Raw genomic sequence first — 18,327 nt, 5'->3', positions numbered from 1 at the left:
TACCTGATAATTACACACTGTGTACAAGCCATGAGAAACATGCACATTTAATGCATCACTACAACTTCATTGGTCATACTAAATGAGGAAATGTTTAACTGCTGAATGTTTAATACATTTTTGGGGCAAGGAAACCCCTAATTTAGATGTTTCTGGCCTGTGCTCATCTGCTCCTATGTTTACATATGCAAGTTAGAAAAACTATTACTCCTAATCTCCTCTAGTGTGCTGTTGGTAGATAGGGAAGCAGGTTCTGTATCGGATTGGACATTATTCATTGCAAGCACATGTGCAGGCAAGCAGGAGTAATGACAAAGATTTGTACCCAAGACTCAGATACTACAGGCCACAGTCTTCTATAATAGCATTTTTTTGCAAACAAGGTACATAAGGGCAATTATACGTTTGAGGTCCACACTATTATCATCCAGTATCAGGAATTAACTTAGTTATCCTTTAAATAAACAGCTCCTAGATCAGATATCAAGTTCTGCAGCTTTGTGCATCAATTACATAGCAATGTTAGCAGAATAAAAAAAAAAAAAAAAAAAAAAAAAAAAAAAGGAGGACTTTACCTTCTGACAGTCTCTGCTTCCAGCCTTGTGCAGCATATGCAAAGAATTCATTATTCAGTGCAGAATTGCTAAGACGTAAAGCCCCATCACTTCCCATCTGGAAGGGGAACAGGAGAAAAGTTATGACTGAAGTGCCCTTTTTGTAACTAGAATGGTTTTTCCATGCATAGCAAAAGGTCTGTTGAATATATTCATGAATAAATGACCAAAACATAATATAATGAAATGGCTAAAATATTCAATTATGTAGCTAGAGTATAAAGACAGGCAGCAATATATGCCATGTTGATATGGGTACATTTTTGTTTTACATTAAATCCGTAACACTCAATATTAAGATTATAGACCTTACATTCATAACAACATTTTGTGACGTTACTTGCAATCAATATGTTATTAATGTACACAGAAAACAAAATCAAGAACACTTGTAGTAATATACACAAATCAGCCATAACAATATGACCACATACCATGACCTGTTGAGTCATGGACTCTACTAGAGCTCTGAAGGTTTGTTGTGGTGTCTGGCATCAAGCCATTAGTAGCAGATCCTGTAAGTAATGAGCTGGGTCCTCCATGGTTGACTTGTTTTTTCCCAGCACATCCCACAGATGCTCATTTAGAATGTGATTTGGAGCATCTAGGATCAAATCAACAACTTGAACTATTTGCTGTGTTTCTCAAAGCATTCTTGAATTCATCATATCAGGCCACTTTCTTCCATTGCTCCTGTGGTCTAGAGGCTCACGTACCCACTGTAGCGGCTTTTGGCTGTGGACACGGATCAGCATGAGCACCCCGATCAGTCCATGGCTACACAGCCCCATACGCAGAAAACTGCAATGCGCTGTGTGTTCTGACATCTATCAGAACCAGCATTAACTTTTTCAGAAATTTGAGCTACAGTAGCTCTTCTATTGCACTGGACTACAAAGGCCAGCCTTTGCTACCCACATGCATCAATGAGCCTTGGCAGCCCATGACCCTGTCGCTGGTTTTCCTTCCTTGGACCACTTTGAGTAAGTTTTGATCACTGTAGACTGGGAACATCCCACAAGAGCTGCAGTTTTGGAGTCGTCACTTGCCCATATGAAAGGGGAATAAATGTCTGAAGCAAAGGTGTACAACATGTGCATAGTTATTATTTAGGATGGCTTTCAGACATAGAATACTGTCTCTGTATAGATCTACCTTATTTAAAGCCCAAGACAATTAGTTATAGCGAGTCATACAATTGGGTCAAAACTAAACAAAGTAAAGTACAACTAGTTAAGCGAAAACCAATGGACTACAGGTTTGTACCTTAATATCAATGCTAAGGCTTACGAGACAGGAGCATTTTTAGGTCCCCTTCAAACCAATGTGAAGCAGTATTCTGCACATTGGTATGCGGTAGTCAGTGCGTTACCATGCTTTGCATAAAGAAACATTTTTTTTCTGTGATATAACTGATTGTACTGTAAGAAACGTTTTTGCCTTTATTTTAGTAAATTATGTTGGTAGATTTATTTTACTGATCTTTACAGCTTATCACACTGGTGGCGACTGTCTAGCAATGGAAGTTCTATATCAAGCAGGGTAACTGCCCCGCTCTACTTTCTATATGGCAAAAAATATAGTCTCCGTGCTCATAGGCAATTGGACATAATATAGGAGGCCCTACCAGCTTAAAAAGGACCAGTACTATTGCCGCTATAGAAATAAAAGAATTACTGCAATACAAGCAGCACCGCCAGATGCTCAACTTTACTGTCAGTAGTAGTTTATAATAGTGTTTTAGAGATAAAAGTGTTCACTACAGAGCACCTTTGCAGTCAGCAATAGAGGCAACACAATTAAATAATTCTTGGAATATGATCAATGTTTTGGTCCTTAACACTTACTTGGAAACCGTTATCTGAAGTCCAAATGAAAATGTACTCTATCTGAATTGCATTCACTACACAAGCAGTTTTCCATCCTTATGTTTTCTTTGTTACTTACAAAGCCTTCATAGCATGTACTAGAAAGAATTCAAGTAAATCAACCTTGAGATGCCGAGTAATTGTTACGATCAATATATCTGGTGCGTTTTTGTTGTTCTCACTGCGATAGCTGATCCGAGTAGATCAGGAAAGAGAGCTTCTACAAGTATTTTCAGTCATTGTTAATGCTCTGTTCAACAGAATATTGAAGGAAGGGGCTGACAGTAAAGAGCGCACAGTTCTACCTCACACAGTTTGCAGCTTTAAAAATGGTTTGTCTATGAAATACAAGATAAAAAAAAAAAGACAGACAGTGCTTTTATGCAAGTAGAAGGACTCACCTGTCTATCTACTTCCGGGAGTAAGAGAAGGAGGTACTGCTGAAAATGCTGAGGTAAAGATGCAAATGTATGCTTGTTTATTAAAGCCCTCAAGTTAGTGTTCACTAAAATTGATCCTGGAGTTTCAATGTCAATGTCTTCTGCTTTGGTCCATTTCAAGTGCCCTGGTGTATGAAAAACAAAGTTAATAAGACTAATTACTGCAAGACACATGTATTAGTAGTTCTAAAATGTAGTTCTAATAGGCTTAAAGGAATGGTGCAATCAGTCATTAAGAGGAAATAGTTTTTTACCTAATTTTCAGAAGGATAGTACTCATTATGCGCTCATTACAGACAATACAGATAGTCTAATGCTATTTCTTAAATCTTTACATTCAGCTTTGTATGGGTCAGCATATTAACTGCCCCCATCTCAGCTATAGTGGACCTACAGCCAATTAACTGGATTACTGAAAGGAACATGGAATATTTATTATGGGAAAGAAAGTGATTTTATAGGAAAATATAATTGCTATTATTTGATAACATAATTGTATGTAAATACTGCCTTGTCAAGCGGTTTGAACTAAATCGGTTAATACTGGTTGCAGAAGTCTCAGAATTTGCGTTACTGTGCCTTTTACACGGGTTCAGGTCATCTATGGAGATTTTTGAGCACCTTTGTTTTTTTGAGTTACCATGGGTGCACACAATTTGAAGACTTAGAATGTTTGGTATTTATTTACCTAATGCAAGCCCTTTATATTTTACCAAAAAAAATTGTATTATATTGTGTGTGTTTGCACCAAAATTCATTTGATTATATTTTTCCTGATAATTTACATTTGATAAACAGTCGCACAAATATCAAGCGACACAAAAATCTGCAACTATTATCTTTTTATTCTAAAGTCTCTTTGCTTTCAGAAAATGTATAATGATCTAAGGGTTTAAGCAATTTCATGGCCAGGAATTTGTAGTTTTATGTGTGCACAAAATAAAAAAAAATTGCCCTAGTGTCGAAGTGGTTAGGCCCTTACCGCCAGCTCCTCACGGCTCTTAAAGAGGTTTCTGATGAAGTCACCGCCGTGAATGACTATCACAGTGGTCACATAATCAGAAAGCTCCGGATCGCAAGTAGAGATCGGGAACTTTCCATTAGCCGCCGATAACGGTGCCGGGAGCGAGCGGGGCATATGCACTTGGCACAGCTTTGTTTACATTCTGCTACTACTATATGCGGCCGCTTATATGCATGCTGCCAGTATGAAGAGGTTAAGAAAGAAAATACTGCACTTTTGAAAACAGTGTGTCAATATTGTTTTGATATAAGACCAATATTACACTTCAATAAATTCTGCTATTTCAAATCTCTATTGAAAATAGCACATGGCTGTGGGGATTGTATCTTTTGTGCCTGTCCTATGTTAAGCATCTTTTGGTCAAAAGTGCATGCCATTTATCAGAAATATTCAATACCATAAATCTCCTTTTATCAATTATAACAAAATATATAAAAATGTATGTTTTAAAAGTGCTTAGTTCTCTGTGACTGAAGCTTACTGCACCCTTAGACCAGGTACACACAGTCAATCTCTGAAAAGCAGTCTGTGGTGGAATGCTTTTCAGAATACGGTAGAGCAGCAGCTCCAGGGTTTCAGAAATTGATAATGCCACCTCCTACATATCTGTTTTTTAATGGGCTAGTCTGATAGGTGATGCCTCCTGTCAAACTCAACAAGAAGAGTTACATTTGCAAAGTATTGCAGCCAGGGCATGTGTACAATCCCCTCCTGGTTGCCTTAAGGTTTTGTTGGTGGTCAAGAAGCAATAAAAACCCAGTCAAATTGCCCATTTTTACCGCCTGAGAGAACAAGGCCTCAGGTTTTTGTCAAAAATATTAAGCCTGTCAACAATATTAAATAAATGAAAGACCTAATTTCTGCTTTGATAATTGTGATTCCACAAAAACCTGGTTCTACAGAAACGAATTTGTAGAATCAAAAGAATATACATTTTTTCTTCACTGGTGAGAAGACCATACCTCTCTCTTTCTTCCTCAATACGGCAGGATGGATCTAATGTAAGTGCCCCCCCCCCCCCCCCTTTCCATCTTTATGGCTCCCATATACAAGTTTAAGTCTATTTACCCAATAAAAAAAAAAAAAAATTATATATATATATATATTATATAATTTTCTTTTTTCCTCTTGAGGCCTTCTTTTTATAGAACAGAAGGCGAGAAGGCGGCAAGTAGCCAGGAGACTCTGACTAAACCAACTTATAGGTCTTAAGCTTCATGCTGCCATAAACCTGGGACAGAAGCAGGATAGTTTTACTCTGTTACCCTAGTAACGCATAGTAGCACGTCTGGTGCATTGATTGTTTAGATCTAGGTTTAATTAGCAATTTGTCATGTGCCTACTGTTTTAAAAAAAAAGGTTAATTTTTTAATCTATATTAGCTTGTAAACACATATTTGGTATAATTATATATTTACTGTAAGCTCCCAAAGCATTTTTATAAAATTAAGGTGCAACTCCACCTACAGCTGGTGTATACATGCTGCAGCTTTCAACAGTACCTGTGGCCTTTTTCTGTCACTTTTTCTTCAATTGCTACCCATGAGAGTCTGTCTTAGTAGTTATTTTTCTCTGTGAGCCATGGGTGGAGCCTTCCACTCCTCCTCTTTCTATTTTCTTGTACAGTATTCTTTGTTTCCCATCAGTACTACAGCATGGGATTAATCACATCTCTCTATTGAACGCAATGATTGTTCACAATACGACTGATTTGAAGCATGTGCTACTGTCCTGTGGCATATAGTGATTGATCGCTAGTAACTTAAAACTTGTATAACTGCACGATTATAAATTACCTGTGTGCTCCCAGCCACATTATCACCTGAAGATTTAGGCAGAGGCAGCAAGGCATTCAAAAACATGGGGGGTCTATAGTGCTAGAATACACTCAAGTGAGCGATAGTAATAGACTGACTTTCATTTTTAAATAATAAACGTATTATACTTACCTGCTCTGTGTAATGGTTTTGCACAGAGCAGCACTGATCAGCCTTTTCTTGGGTCCCTGGCCAGCATTCCTGGCTCCTCCTGCCTTCTGAGCAGCCCCCTTCCCAGCATTGCCCCACCCCCGCTCCCTCATTTTAGGATTTGATGGAGAGCAGCCAGAGCCAAATCTGCCCTGCAAGGAGGGAGAGAGCTGAAAGATCCACTGCTCTCGGGCACAGACGTGGATCAAGATCAGACTCTGGTACATAAAAGGGGGTGGGGGGATCCTGCAGCACAGAAGTATTTTTTACTTATTGCAGAGAATGCATTAAGATAAAAATCCTTAAAGGGTTTCTAAAGCCTTAAGATTTTTTAACTTAATGCATGCGCTGCATTAAGTTAAAAGACCTTCTGTGTCCAGGATCCCCACCCCTCCCCTTCCATCCCCCTTATACTCACCAGAGTGTGATCTCAATCCAGCAGCGTCTCTCTCCACTCTCTCCCTCCTTACAGGGCAGATTGATAGCAGCTAGAGCCAATGGCAATGCTCGGGAGGGGGGTACTCGGAAGGCAGGAGGAGCAAGAAATGCTGGTGGGGACCCAAGAAGAGGAGGATTGGGGCTGCTCTGTGCAAACCATTACACAGCGCAAGTAAGTATAACATGTTTGTTATTTTTTTTTTTTTAAGTTAAAGGTTTAGAAATTTACTTGGTTAAAAAATTGAAGCTGTGGAATAGGTATACTCAGTGCTGGATTAAATGACACTGTAATGCTTAGACATATATACAATACACACAGGTGGATTTATTAAACTTTTTGAAGCTCTGTAAATGTATTAGTACAAAGTCTCTAAATGAGTCCATACAGCCAAGGCCCAGTTACCCTGGTAAAATCAGCAAAATCACCTTATAAAGGTGATTATTAAATGTTATAGGCTCTGGAGTTGTCACAAGGTACAAAATGCGTGCAGCAATAATTTCTGTAAAAAAAAAAGGATAAATGGCAATTACAAAGTAATATATATATATATATATATATATATATATATATATATATATATATATATATATATATATATATAGATCTCTTACAAATTTTAGTAGGACAACACGATTTTCAGGTCCTTCTTTTACATGCACTGTCACAGTGACGTAATGTGGAGACTAGATAGTAATGGTGAATAAGAAAGCATGCATTACTATTACTTACCTAAACCTGATTTTTTAAGCCGTTTCAAGTGCTGGCTTATTTGTTTGCCAGGGGGTGATTTTTGCCCTTGCTTGGTTTCCTTATCAGAACTGTCTGCTTCACCGTTTTTTGATTCAGACCCTTGGGGAGGAGGAAAAAAAATGCAAATTCAAATTTATATGGTTCCCATAGGTACACAAAGAGGTCATCTTGGTAGTGTCTATTATTTGGTCCAAACGATCATTTTTTTAATGTTTAAATCCATTTCTTTCAGTACACTACATACAAGAGAGACAAGAGGATGTGAAATCAGATAAAATAACGTAATCAATAACTTGCAGAGAGTGTTACAATAGATAAGAGAAATTGTGTCCTGCTAATGCATTGCTTTGAAGACTATCCCCACAGAGGATGTTCTTGCTCCTGGTATTATCCTTGTTAAGCCAGTAGAACAGTTATCCCCTTCCGATCACTGTCATTATCTTCAGTGCCGTTTACACACATACAGTCATGACTTGAAGAGCAGCATTGGAATTTGTGGCATACATGTTACCATCCTTATTGTGTACTTTATATTTTTTTTATAAATTAACAGTTATTGGTTATAAAAGAAGGAAAAAAAAAAAAAAAAGATAGGAAAACAGTTTCTGCAAAAAAATGTGTCCTGCATCCAATCTCAAAAATCAAAAAACTGTACCATTCTACCTTTAAAAAATTAAAAAATGTTACTCATGTAAAAATGTAAAACAAGAACAGTAAATTATGATTAAATACTTATAAAGACAACATAAAAAGGCAGTCATGATCACCATTTGAAGAAAAACACTACAGTGGTCAAAAAAAACTTTAAATAATCAGATATAATGCTATAAAGTAACAGGTAAAAATACAGGTGGAATATAAAAACATATTTACTTTTCCATATATGAAATACAAAAACAACATTGTGTGTAGCCATGCTTGCATAAAGATGAAAAAAGGAAGAAATAGAAAAAAAATAATATTGTGATAACTAGGTGTACATAGTGAATAAACTCCAGCCTAATATCAGTCAGCAACAAGTACAAATACACACATGGTGTATTTGTTAAGGTTCTCAAAGGCAAACACACAAAATAACAGTGTGTAACTGAGCTCTATTTGCAGGCATTTAGCGCCAGCATGTGGTCCGGTATTACATTTCTTCAACCAACCTACAATGATTGGATTCCTGTATCTTTCTGCTGCAGCCGGACTGTTATGTTATGTGTTCTGAATTCTAATGTATACTTATGCATGTATAGGTGTGAGCCAATATCTACAAATAACTATCTGTGAATTTTAGAAAACTAGGAAAATAGCAGCAGATCTGCCTTATTATTCAGCTCCCCCCTTATCTCAACACCCCCCCCCCCCCCCTCCACAAAGCTTTAGCGAGTGGATTTTCACATCAAATGTGTAGTCTGTTTCATCTTTACCTGAAGGTGAATCTGACTGCTCATCAGACACCTTTAAAGGCGTCAGGACAACACGAGGGACAGTCTTGTTTACCATCATAGAGACCCCATTTCTTCTTTTCTGCTGCTGCCTCAAAGCCTAAACAAAGGAAAGAATACAGTGTTAGGTTTACCAGCAATACCAGCCGGCACAATATCAAAACAAGCATTCAATCACCAGCACATTAGCTGTATTCACAGCATACTGTCTCTGTCTGTTTTACAGGTGCTAGCCCTCATGAACGATACACTGCTCGACCCCAGACAAAGCAAAACGAAAACTTGGACTTCCAAACACAATCAGACGGCACCTAACTGCATTACTGTCACAGCTCATCACAACAAAGGCATCTGTAGCTGACTGTACTACCTCCAGTTCACCACACCATGATTTTCAAGTCAAATACACAGCGTTAAGTGTTAACAAAAAAAAAAAAGCAGGCTGGAGACCAGTTTGTATATGGCTGCACATCTCTCGCAGGTGCTTCTGCTTCGCTATCCTGCTCAGTCAATCAAGTTAAACAGAGAGAGTGTCATCAGTATGTACAGCATGTAAGGACTACAGTATTGATGCACTTGCTCAGCCGTGTGGAGTGCTGCACAAAAATCACTGAACAAGGCAGGAATCGTTTATTTCAGGGAAGGAATCGCTCCCAGCCTTGGAACACTTGCAGCTCTTGCAGGGCTTCTGTCTGCTTTTGCTTTGGGGATTAACCTTCAAGCTACCAACAGGAGATGATTGGAAAAATCCACCATTTGAAAGGGGGGGAAAAAAAATAATAGATTCTTCTCGCCAACAACGAATGACAAAGCACGAAATTGCTTCAGATGAGCTAATGTTTTCTAAAGATCTGTTCATTATCCATAACAGGCCAAGAGCTCAATCACTCAAGTGCTCTTTGTTTGTGTTTCTAAGGATACAATTGTAAAAGATTACTAATTCAAGGCAATGTATGACAAGTCAGTTAATTTTTGTTTGTATTTTTCCCAGCAAGCTGTTTTTAACTGAAAAGCACAAATCAACAGAGATGAACACATCAGCAAATAAACTGACAGGACGATCGCAGCATGGAAAGAAATATTTAAATGACACAACGGACTGCTCAAGTGTGTAACGTTATAAAACCATCAACACATAACAGCACATTTTACGCATAGTTATGCACATTAAGTCTGCTACTCATGTTTTTCAAAATTACCCAACTGTTACCAATATAATCCATGCTTACAAGACAAATTATTCATGCCCTTCAATAGCAGCTCTTTATAAAACAGGCATTCATTCCTGCTTCCATTCCTTCTCAATTTGGGAGGGGAACGCGGGCCAATAACAGTGTATTATGAACCCTTGAGGGTGGTTCAAAAAAGAAGAAGAGGAAAAAAAAGGCAAAACTAAATATGCTTCAATGAAAAGACACAAAACAAAAGTTTAAACTTGACAACAATACATTCACGATCAATGTTCAGATCCAATTGTCCAAAATGTCTCACGGAAATAGAAGCAGAAGAAGTAAAAGCCCCAGGCAGTATTCCTACAGACTATACTCCATGATAATAACTTTGATTCTTTCCGTTAACCCTTGGTAATTATTAACAAAGTGGCAATATATGCTAATCTGTTGGTCTCTTATTAATTTCTTTTAAACACAACAATTGAACAAAATGCTAAAAGTCATACATTTTTTTTAACAAATAAGATATTTTCATTAAATGTTGACCTAAGCCCGGAACAGAGAAATACAGAAAAAAACATTGACTATATTGTTTATCAATGCTTGACATATAAAGGTGACAAATCAATGCCTTATTAATAAAAATTTGATCCTCTGTACATATTTATCATTTATCAACTTGTATGGTGTTTTCTAAGTAAAGAATTATAATAACTGAAGACTTTGATGTTGTGATTGTTAGATGTTAATAAGGAGTTCTAGAGATTGGAAAAAGACAGAATAAAATAAAGGGGAAAAGGTTGGGGGGATGCAAAAGTAGAAAAATGGTTTAAGAGGAGATACATAAAATAATGAGGAAAGGGAATAATAAGGAAGAAATAAACCAGATTAGTCACTGCTTTAAGGAGTATAGTGATTAGAGATATCAATTACTTTAGGTGAAGTAAATCCTAACTGGATGAGTGAAGTTTGCTAAAGCACCATGGAACATCAACAGCTTCAATGTTTACCTCTTTTGGAAAAGTGTTTTTATTTTATTTTTTTTACATCTCATTGCTGCTGATCTCCTGCATCCTCTTTCAGTCACTCCACATCTCCCTCTCCAGTGGTGGCTGCATGTCAATACTAGTATATATTTCCTACTGTTGCCAACAGAACATGCCTGTGCTTGGTGGTTTAACGTCTCCACTGAAAGCACCAGACATGGTGACAACTCTGCAAACCAACAAGGAGAGAGCGACAGAGTGTGGACACCACATAACAGGTAATGCCTGAACAAGGCATTATTTATATATTTTATAACAAATGTATAGTATAATATTAATTGAATGAAAGAATTAAAAATGTAAAATTGCTTTTGAGATTACAATTACACGGTAAAGCTTATATGACATTTTATTGATTGGCTTTACATCTACTTAAAATTAGAATCCTTTAAAAAGAATGCAGTATTTACCTGCTTTAATCTGAGTGTCCAGGATTATAGTTAGATTCCATCATATAGAGTATAATTTCAGGCTTATTCTCTATTGCAAAAAATTGAACATTCTGATATGGTTCTTCATACCCTGCTCCAAAATGATTAAATTATTCAGTTCTACCATATTTCCTACCTCCATCTGACAACGCCAGTAAATGTTGGAAGCCCAATGGCCAGAAGCCATTCATATTTCAGTTTTAAAAGGAACTTATTTAAAAGTGACTTTGGGCAGAAAATTTTCATGCTGGCAAACAATTCTGTGAAAGAAATGTATGAAAGAAATCGGAATTGACCATGATATATTGGCGATTTGGTCAAAAGAATTCTTATCTTTGCTGCATCAAACTATCATATTTGCCAAAGAGATTGTTTGTAAAGATTGATAAATGAATAATCATTCATACAGTCATTAGATGTACAGTCTACATTAGATAAAATATAGTAACCTGTAAAGAACAACATAGAAAACCAGAATAAAAAGTCTAAATCTCACTTTAGGTAGCCTGCATAAGAACTAAATAAGATAAGACCCATCTTATTCAGTTCCTACTTCAGATTTAAAACTTAGATTCACTGTCTACATTGGATAACCAGCCAACCATAACAATAAGATGCAGTGTAGGAGCTGAAAACTATTTTCTTTCATTTATGCAATAGTACAAGACAATAGGGCCTCTCAAGTGAAGGCAAAGATATAAATGGAACTAAAGACCTAAAATATATAAAACACTAACAACTAAGGTTTTTTTTATCCCCCAAAATGGTTTCAAACTCCTCGGACCCTAGATACGTTTCCAGAATGGAAAGCAAGCTGTCAATTTTCTAAGGTGAAACTGACACCCTGAAAACAATATGAAGAGCAATTATGATACTGAAAGTGCAGTAACCTACAGATTTCCATTTAACTGGAGTCAACTCAGTAAATAATGAAATCTTACTAGTTGCCAAGGTTACTGTATTTTCCTTCTTTGTTTTACTGAGGAAGTCCAAGTCTTGGTTCCAGCCAGTAATGCTAACAAACACTGTATATGTTTTAGGAACGTAATGGCCCTGGAACATAGTGAATATTCATTCAACTTTTTTATTTATAGAGCAGTGCTTGTGACATTCACCAAAACTTCACTGCAGGTGAATCAATCACTGTCACTTATAACACATGCACCAGTAAGTTTTTACCTGCATTGAGTGTTTGGTAAATGTCACATTCAATGTTCTATAAATATACATAGAAAAGGGTGGATTTTGCTTGCTTCATATAAAATATAATTTGGACAACGTTTATCATATATTGCCAAGCCGAGTGACCAGATCAATTAAAATGTGGCAATCACAAGCGTTTAACAGTATTTCATGATACTGCAGAATTTTGTTTAAAAGGATGGGGGGATTGGGGGTGGGGGGTTGTGCTGTTTTGTTGATAACATATCAAAGCAAGGAAATGTAGCTTTGCAAACCTCTCACACACTTCACTGGGACCTGCTTGTGTACATGGCTCAGTCAATGCCTAACTGCCATTACATAAAAACAATATACTTCTATTTTGTAAGATTAGAGAGTAAAACATGTTTTCAGTTAACTGTCAGACCTCTCCAAAGTGAACAGTGTTTTTTCTCATATAATAAATGATCTCAGGATTTAGGTTCTTGGCTACCAGAAGGCAGGAGTAATCTTTGCTTGCTTTATCTCGGCTACTCTAAGAAAAAGCAATAATAAATTGGAGATTCCAATCGTCTCAGATATAATCATTAGCTGCAGATACAAGTGGCAAGGCAGATTCATATTTCTTAGAACATATTTATTATGAGCTGCCCTCTATGAAATCAATATGTCAGGGGAGATAGCTTACTGTTGCTAAAGAAATGCTGCATGCGAATTAGAAGACATAAGCAGTGCTTAAAAGTCAAATAATAAGTATGTTCAATAAAAGTAGTTTAATGTTCAAACAGTATTACAATAAAAACTTACTTCGACCACTTGATATGCACAATTTGATGAAAAAACTACCTTAATTAAACATAAAATTCACACACGTGGACAAATTCAACAATTATAACCTTAGCATGTCCACTTCTGACTGTCAGCATGTCATAAGCAAGAAGGTCTGAAACATAAAAACAATAGAAAAAAAAACAACAGAATATTTTTCTTCCTGTGCTTAGTCTGTGAATGGTTAGGATATGGTGGAGAGGGGACATAGTAAGGCCGACTTAAAGTTCACACAATTGCGGGAAGATTCATTTTATTTATCCAATCGTATAAAAAGAAAAAAAAAACAGTTATTTTTTATATACACACACACGATTGGATACTTGAAGTGAATAATCACACACATTATTGTGAACATTTTCAACTACGGCCTTAGTTCCACCAACCCTAAATGATTTAGGATAAGTACAGACAACAATTACTGCACAAGTCGTTTTTTTTATAGGGCCTCCAGAAAATAAAACGATTTGCTAACATTTCTAATAAGAAACACTTATTTTACAAACAATTAAATGGTAAACCTGTGGTTGATGCTCCAGGGGATGGTACACAGACACTTAGCATGTCTCATTTAGGAGTTCATCTATTTGCATATGAACAGCCTTCCCAATATAAGCAGACAATGTTTATTAGGTTATATTTAGAGAACTAAATCACCCTGCCATTAGAATCTTTTTGCTTGTACATGTATTTCTGTAAGCATTTTCATCTTTGGTTAGTCTGCACTACGTATTCCAGTAAACAAGAAATCTCTACAAACATTGACCTCACACCTTCCTGCCAGCGCAAGACAGAGAACAAACACGGTTTACATAATGAGTTAGAGAAGCTTTACACATTCTGTACATTATTTTTGTTCCACTGAACAGAATAGTCTGTGTCAGAAATATATTTTTGTTTACATTTATCCCAGCAATGTAAAAAAAAATTTAAAAAAATGTATGGCCTTCATACATAAAGTGCTAAGGCGTTGTGCCAGTACTGCAAGATGTCTACTCAGTGTAAGTTATGAAAGCTTTGGGAGTCCAACTGAAAAATTCTTTCACTGATCATCAGTTCATATTTGTTGTGCTACATATGGAAATTTCTCCAGCAAGCTCACCACTTGCAGGGCTTCACACAAGGTTTCCTTCTTTCTTACTACTGGACTGTGCAAGACAGATCTTTTCAGTATTAGTTTCAATGTTCATTTTAGACAATACCAGTTGTAGATTGGTATAAATCAGTAATGTACATTTTGAACAGCTTGTGTTCCAAATATAGCAAGGCTGATCACTGAATCACACAGCAAGGAAGCAAAGAACACAAACATGGGCATTACAGATAAATGAATTATGTATGCTTAATTACCAGCATTTCAAACTGTTAAAAATGGATAATTCAGTATTCAGAGACCAGGTTCCACATAACTAATCAGACTTACACAAAGTCTGTAAAAACAAAAAAAAGGTTTAAAATAGTCTAATAGTGATCCACTCTGAAGAAGAGCACCCAGGATCAGACAACACTTGCAAGCTGGAAAGAGTCAAATTAATTTCTGGAAGAAACTTGTAAGCCTCTAAACTTTTGAAACTAAGGTCCCTTTCGCACCTGTGGACTGTTACATAGTTAGTAAGGTTGAATAAAGACACCAGTCCATCCAGTTCAACCTGAGTGAGTGTCTACAATTGTCCCTATCCCTGTACATTCAACACTCGCATCAGTCTCTACTCTCAAGGAGCCCACAATCTAAGGTCCCCATTCTTATACTAGGGCCAATTTTGGACAGAAGTAAATTAAAATACCTGCATATCTTTGGAGTGCAGGAGGAAACCAGAGTACCCGGAGGAAACCCACGCAAGCACAGGGAGAACATGCAAACTCCTGGCAGGTAGTGTCGTGGTTGGGATTCGAACCAGCGACCCTTTTTACTGCTAGGTGAGTGTGCTACCCACTGTGCCGCCCCCGTTTCATCAGTTTGGTCACGTTTTTACATACGTTTTTTCCCCATCTGCCTGTCCTTAACCATTTGAGTCCCAAATCTATTCTTTCATGCAAAAATTTACCATTTGTCCATTTACATCCAGTTTTTGTCCAATCCATTTTTTTAACTGAAGAAAAAATAGGACTTTGAGCCATTCCAAAAAAATGGATATTGACGGAAGCAGGTTTAATCGGCAGTAAATAGATGATCATTCATTTACATCTGTTTTTCCACAGGGATGCATTGATGCCTGTTTGTCTTCCGTCAACAGATGGATGAAAAACTGACAAACGGTCCACATGTGTGAAAGAGGCCTAAGTCTTGAATCTGTAGCTCCTGCTTTGTCCCCAATCAATGGAAAGGATTTGGGCTGCACAGAGAGTGGTTTGAATACGTGAGTAAATGGTATATCGCAGCCCTGATAAAAATCGCATGATCACAGCTTACCATTACTAGTAAAATAAAAAAAAAAATAATAATAATAATAATAATAATAATAAAAATGGCATATATCTATTCCCCCAATATAAATTCCTTCCCTTCCATAACTTAATTTGTCCTTGTAAGCAAGCCAACGGTGGTGAAATTTGTTAACCACTTCCGGCCCGCCGGCCGTCATATGACGTCATTGACTTTGTGTGGGTATATCTGAATGATGCCTGCAGCTACAGACATCATTCAGATATCGGCTTTTTCAGCCGGTGATTCCCAACACCATAAGAACAATCATAGTGGCTATTCCGCCACTTAATCATTCTTACGGGCAGTGAGAGGGGATGCCCCCCCTCCTGCCACCCTCCGATGCTTCTACTGACTCACTGCTTGCATTGGTGAGTCAGAGACAGGATCCGCCGGCCCTGGATATTTACAATGGAGATTTCCGGTGGACCAGATGGTCGCCGGAGTCTCTATGATTGTTCGGAGGCCGGGCGCGATGTTATGGCCTCACGCCCAGCCTCTGCATTCAAATAAACAGCGACATCTCAGGTGGGAAGCGGAGATGGCTTCTTTTTTTTTTTTCAGGCTTCCTAGCCTAGAGGCGAGATGTGGGGTCTTATTGACCCTATATCTCATTGTAAAGAGGACCAATCATGCCATATTCCTATTACAAGGGATCCCTTGTAATAGGAATAAAAGTGATCACATTTTTTTTATTTTTTTTTATTTAAAGTGTCAAAAAATAAAATAAAATTAACAAAAAAATAAATAAATGTAAGTGGCGCTGTCCCCGTGTGCTCGGACGCAGAAGTGAATGAATAGTCCCGCCCACATATGAAAATGGTGTTCAAACCACACGTGAGGTATCACCGCGAACGTTAAAATGAGAGCAATAATTCTAGCCCTAGACCTCCTCTGTAACTTAAAACATATAACCAGTAAAAAAATTTAATTTTTAAGTACCGAAGTTTGGCACTATTCCACAAGCGTGTGCAATTTTGAAGCGTGACATGTTAGATATCCATTTACTCTGCGTAACTTCATCTTTCACATTATGCAAAAAAATTGGGCTAACTTTACGGTTTTCTTTTTTTTTTTTTTTTTAAAGCACAAAACTTTTTTCTCCAAAAATTTGTATTCTCCAAGTTCTTTGCTAAAAAATAAAACAAACATATACAATGTTTGGGGGTTCTATGTAATTTTCTAGCAAAAATTGTATGATTTTTACATGTAGGAAAGAAATGGCAGAATTGGCCTGGGTGGCAAGTGGTTAAGGAAGTGTGGCGTTTAGATGGAGATACTATGTGTGCAGTTGCCTCATTGATAGCTGAATAAAAATGCCAAGAATAGCAAATATTGAAGTGCGGCTCTCATCCTTATAAATTCTAGCTTGTAGTTCCTGTTGTCATCCTTGACAAAAAAAAGCCATTCTGATTGCTCTTCTCTTTGCCTTTCTGATCCTATTCTGACCTTTTTTTTTCCAATTTAAAAGGTAGGCAAGTTTATTTAAACACAAGGTACCTGTCTAGTTTACGAGTAATGACACTAGTTGAAAGTAGGACAAACATTAATAAATCTGTCCACAAAATGGCAGCCTACACCTTAAATGTATAAAATGATGCATTGATGTGTGTAAAATATAGAATATTATAGTAACACAATACGAATTGGAAAAGTATTCTATTCCACACCTAAATGTGACGCCATTATTTAAATGACAGACATGGTTAAAAGTTGCTTTTCTATATATTAAAGTTAGCATTTCCCAAATATGTATGAGAGTACAAACAGACATGAGAGATTTTCAGATGTCTTATGGATTCCTCAGTAGAAGTAACTAGATTCCAGAATTGGTAGTAGGCCAGCATGTTAAAATATCTTCTACAGACATATGCATTCCCATTAATCAAAAAACATTTTTTTAAATCAATAGGATTATATAACAATTTTCTATACTTATGGGGGGAAAACGAAATACTGTAACTAGACATTTAAAAAAATTCATGTGACCATGTATGTGTAGGCCCTTGTGTTTAGCGGAAGAAAACATTGATAAAGGAGTGTCAGCTTTTAGAATAGGCTTTTTGTATAACAGGCCCTATACACAAATATTTGGCAAAGTCAGAAAATTTATTTAATTAAAACACAAGTGGAAAAAGTTATTGGATTCCTTTAGACTGTAAACACTGAATAATTTACTAGTACATGAAGAGATTTCCTGGGCTCATTAGCGAAAAAGATACATGTTTAAGGAAAAAAAATAAAAAGATTTTCAGTCCCTTTTTTTTTTATATGCCATCCATGCACAATAGGTGGGCTATTTAGGAAATGTTTTACAGATATACCAATTGCGACTTTTGTTAAGACATCATTCAAGTATTTATTTTTTTTTCTTTGCAGTGATAACCTCTTTTATTTTGTCACTACTGTTCCAAAATGTCAATTTAATGTCCCCAGAAAATTAAAAAAAACAGCATGAAAGATAACCTTTGAAATTTCACACAATACTGATCAAAGACAAAGAGCTACGGCAAAGCAACGGGAACTCGACCGTTCTGCAATACGAATAAAGGCTCAAAGTAGCTTGGGAAATTCTTCTATGCTAAATAAAAAAAATGGAAACACAGTGATACATCCTTTGATATTAAATCAATGCAAAAAATGTACCGCTGATAGTTTGCATTCATTTCATAGCATCATGAAATAGGGCTACAAATTCAATCATGATTCTGTTATTATTTGTACTGCCACAG

The 18,327-nt window shown here is 36.7% G+C and overlaps 1 protein-coding gene across 1 annotated transcript in view; it reads right to left on the bottom strand.

Moving 5' to 3' along the window:
* ASXL3 (ASXL transcriptional regulator 3) overlaps positions 1–18,327 on the bottom strand; it is a 192,495-nt gene that overhangs the window by 53,808 nt on the left and 120,360 nt on the right. Inside the window, exons 7-10 of the mRNA XM_077492629.1 lie at positions 8,518–8,635; positions 7,082–7,201; positions 2,884–3,047; positions 576–672 (exon numbers count right to left, since the gene is read on the bottom strand). Coding sequence (XP_077348755.1) covers positions 576–672; positions 2,884–3,047; positions 7,082–7,201; positions 8,518–8,635 — 499 coding nt within the window. The remainder of the gene's footprint in view (positions 1–575; positions 673–2,883; positions 3,048–7,081; positions 7,202–8,517; positions 8,636–18,327) is intronic.

The sequence above is a fragment of the Lithobates pipiens genome, unplaced genomic scaffold (genome assembly GCF_037356315.1).
Source record: "Lithobates pipiens isolate NorthernLeopardFrog02 unplaced genomic scaffold, aLitPip1_a1.2 Scaffold_19, whole genome shotgun sequence".
Taxonomy (NCBI): domain Eukaryota; kingdom Metazoa; phylum Chordata; class Amphibia; order Anura; family Ranidae; genus Lithobates; species Lithobates pipiens.
Note: the sequence above shows the minus strand (reverse complement) of the source record. Positions and strands in the feature narration are given on the sequence as shown.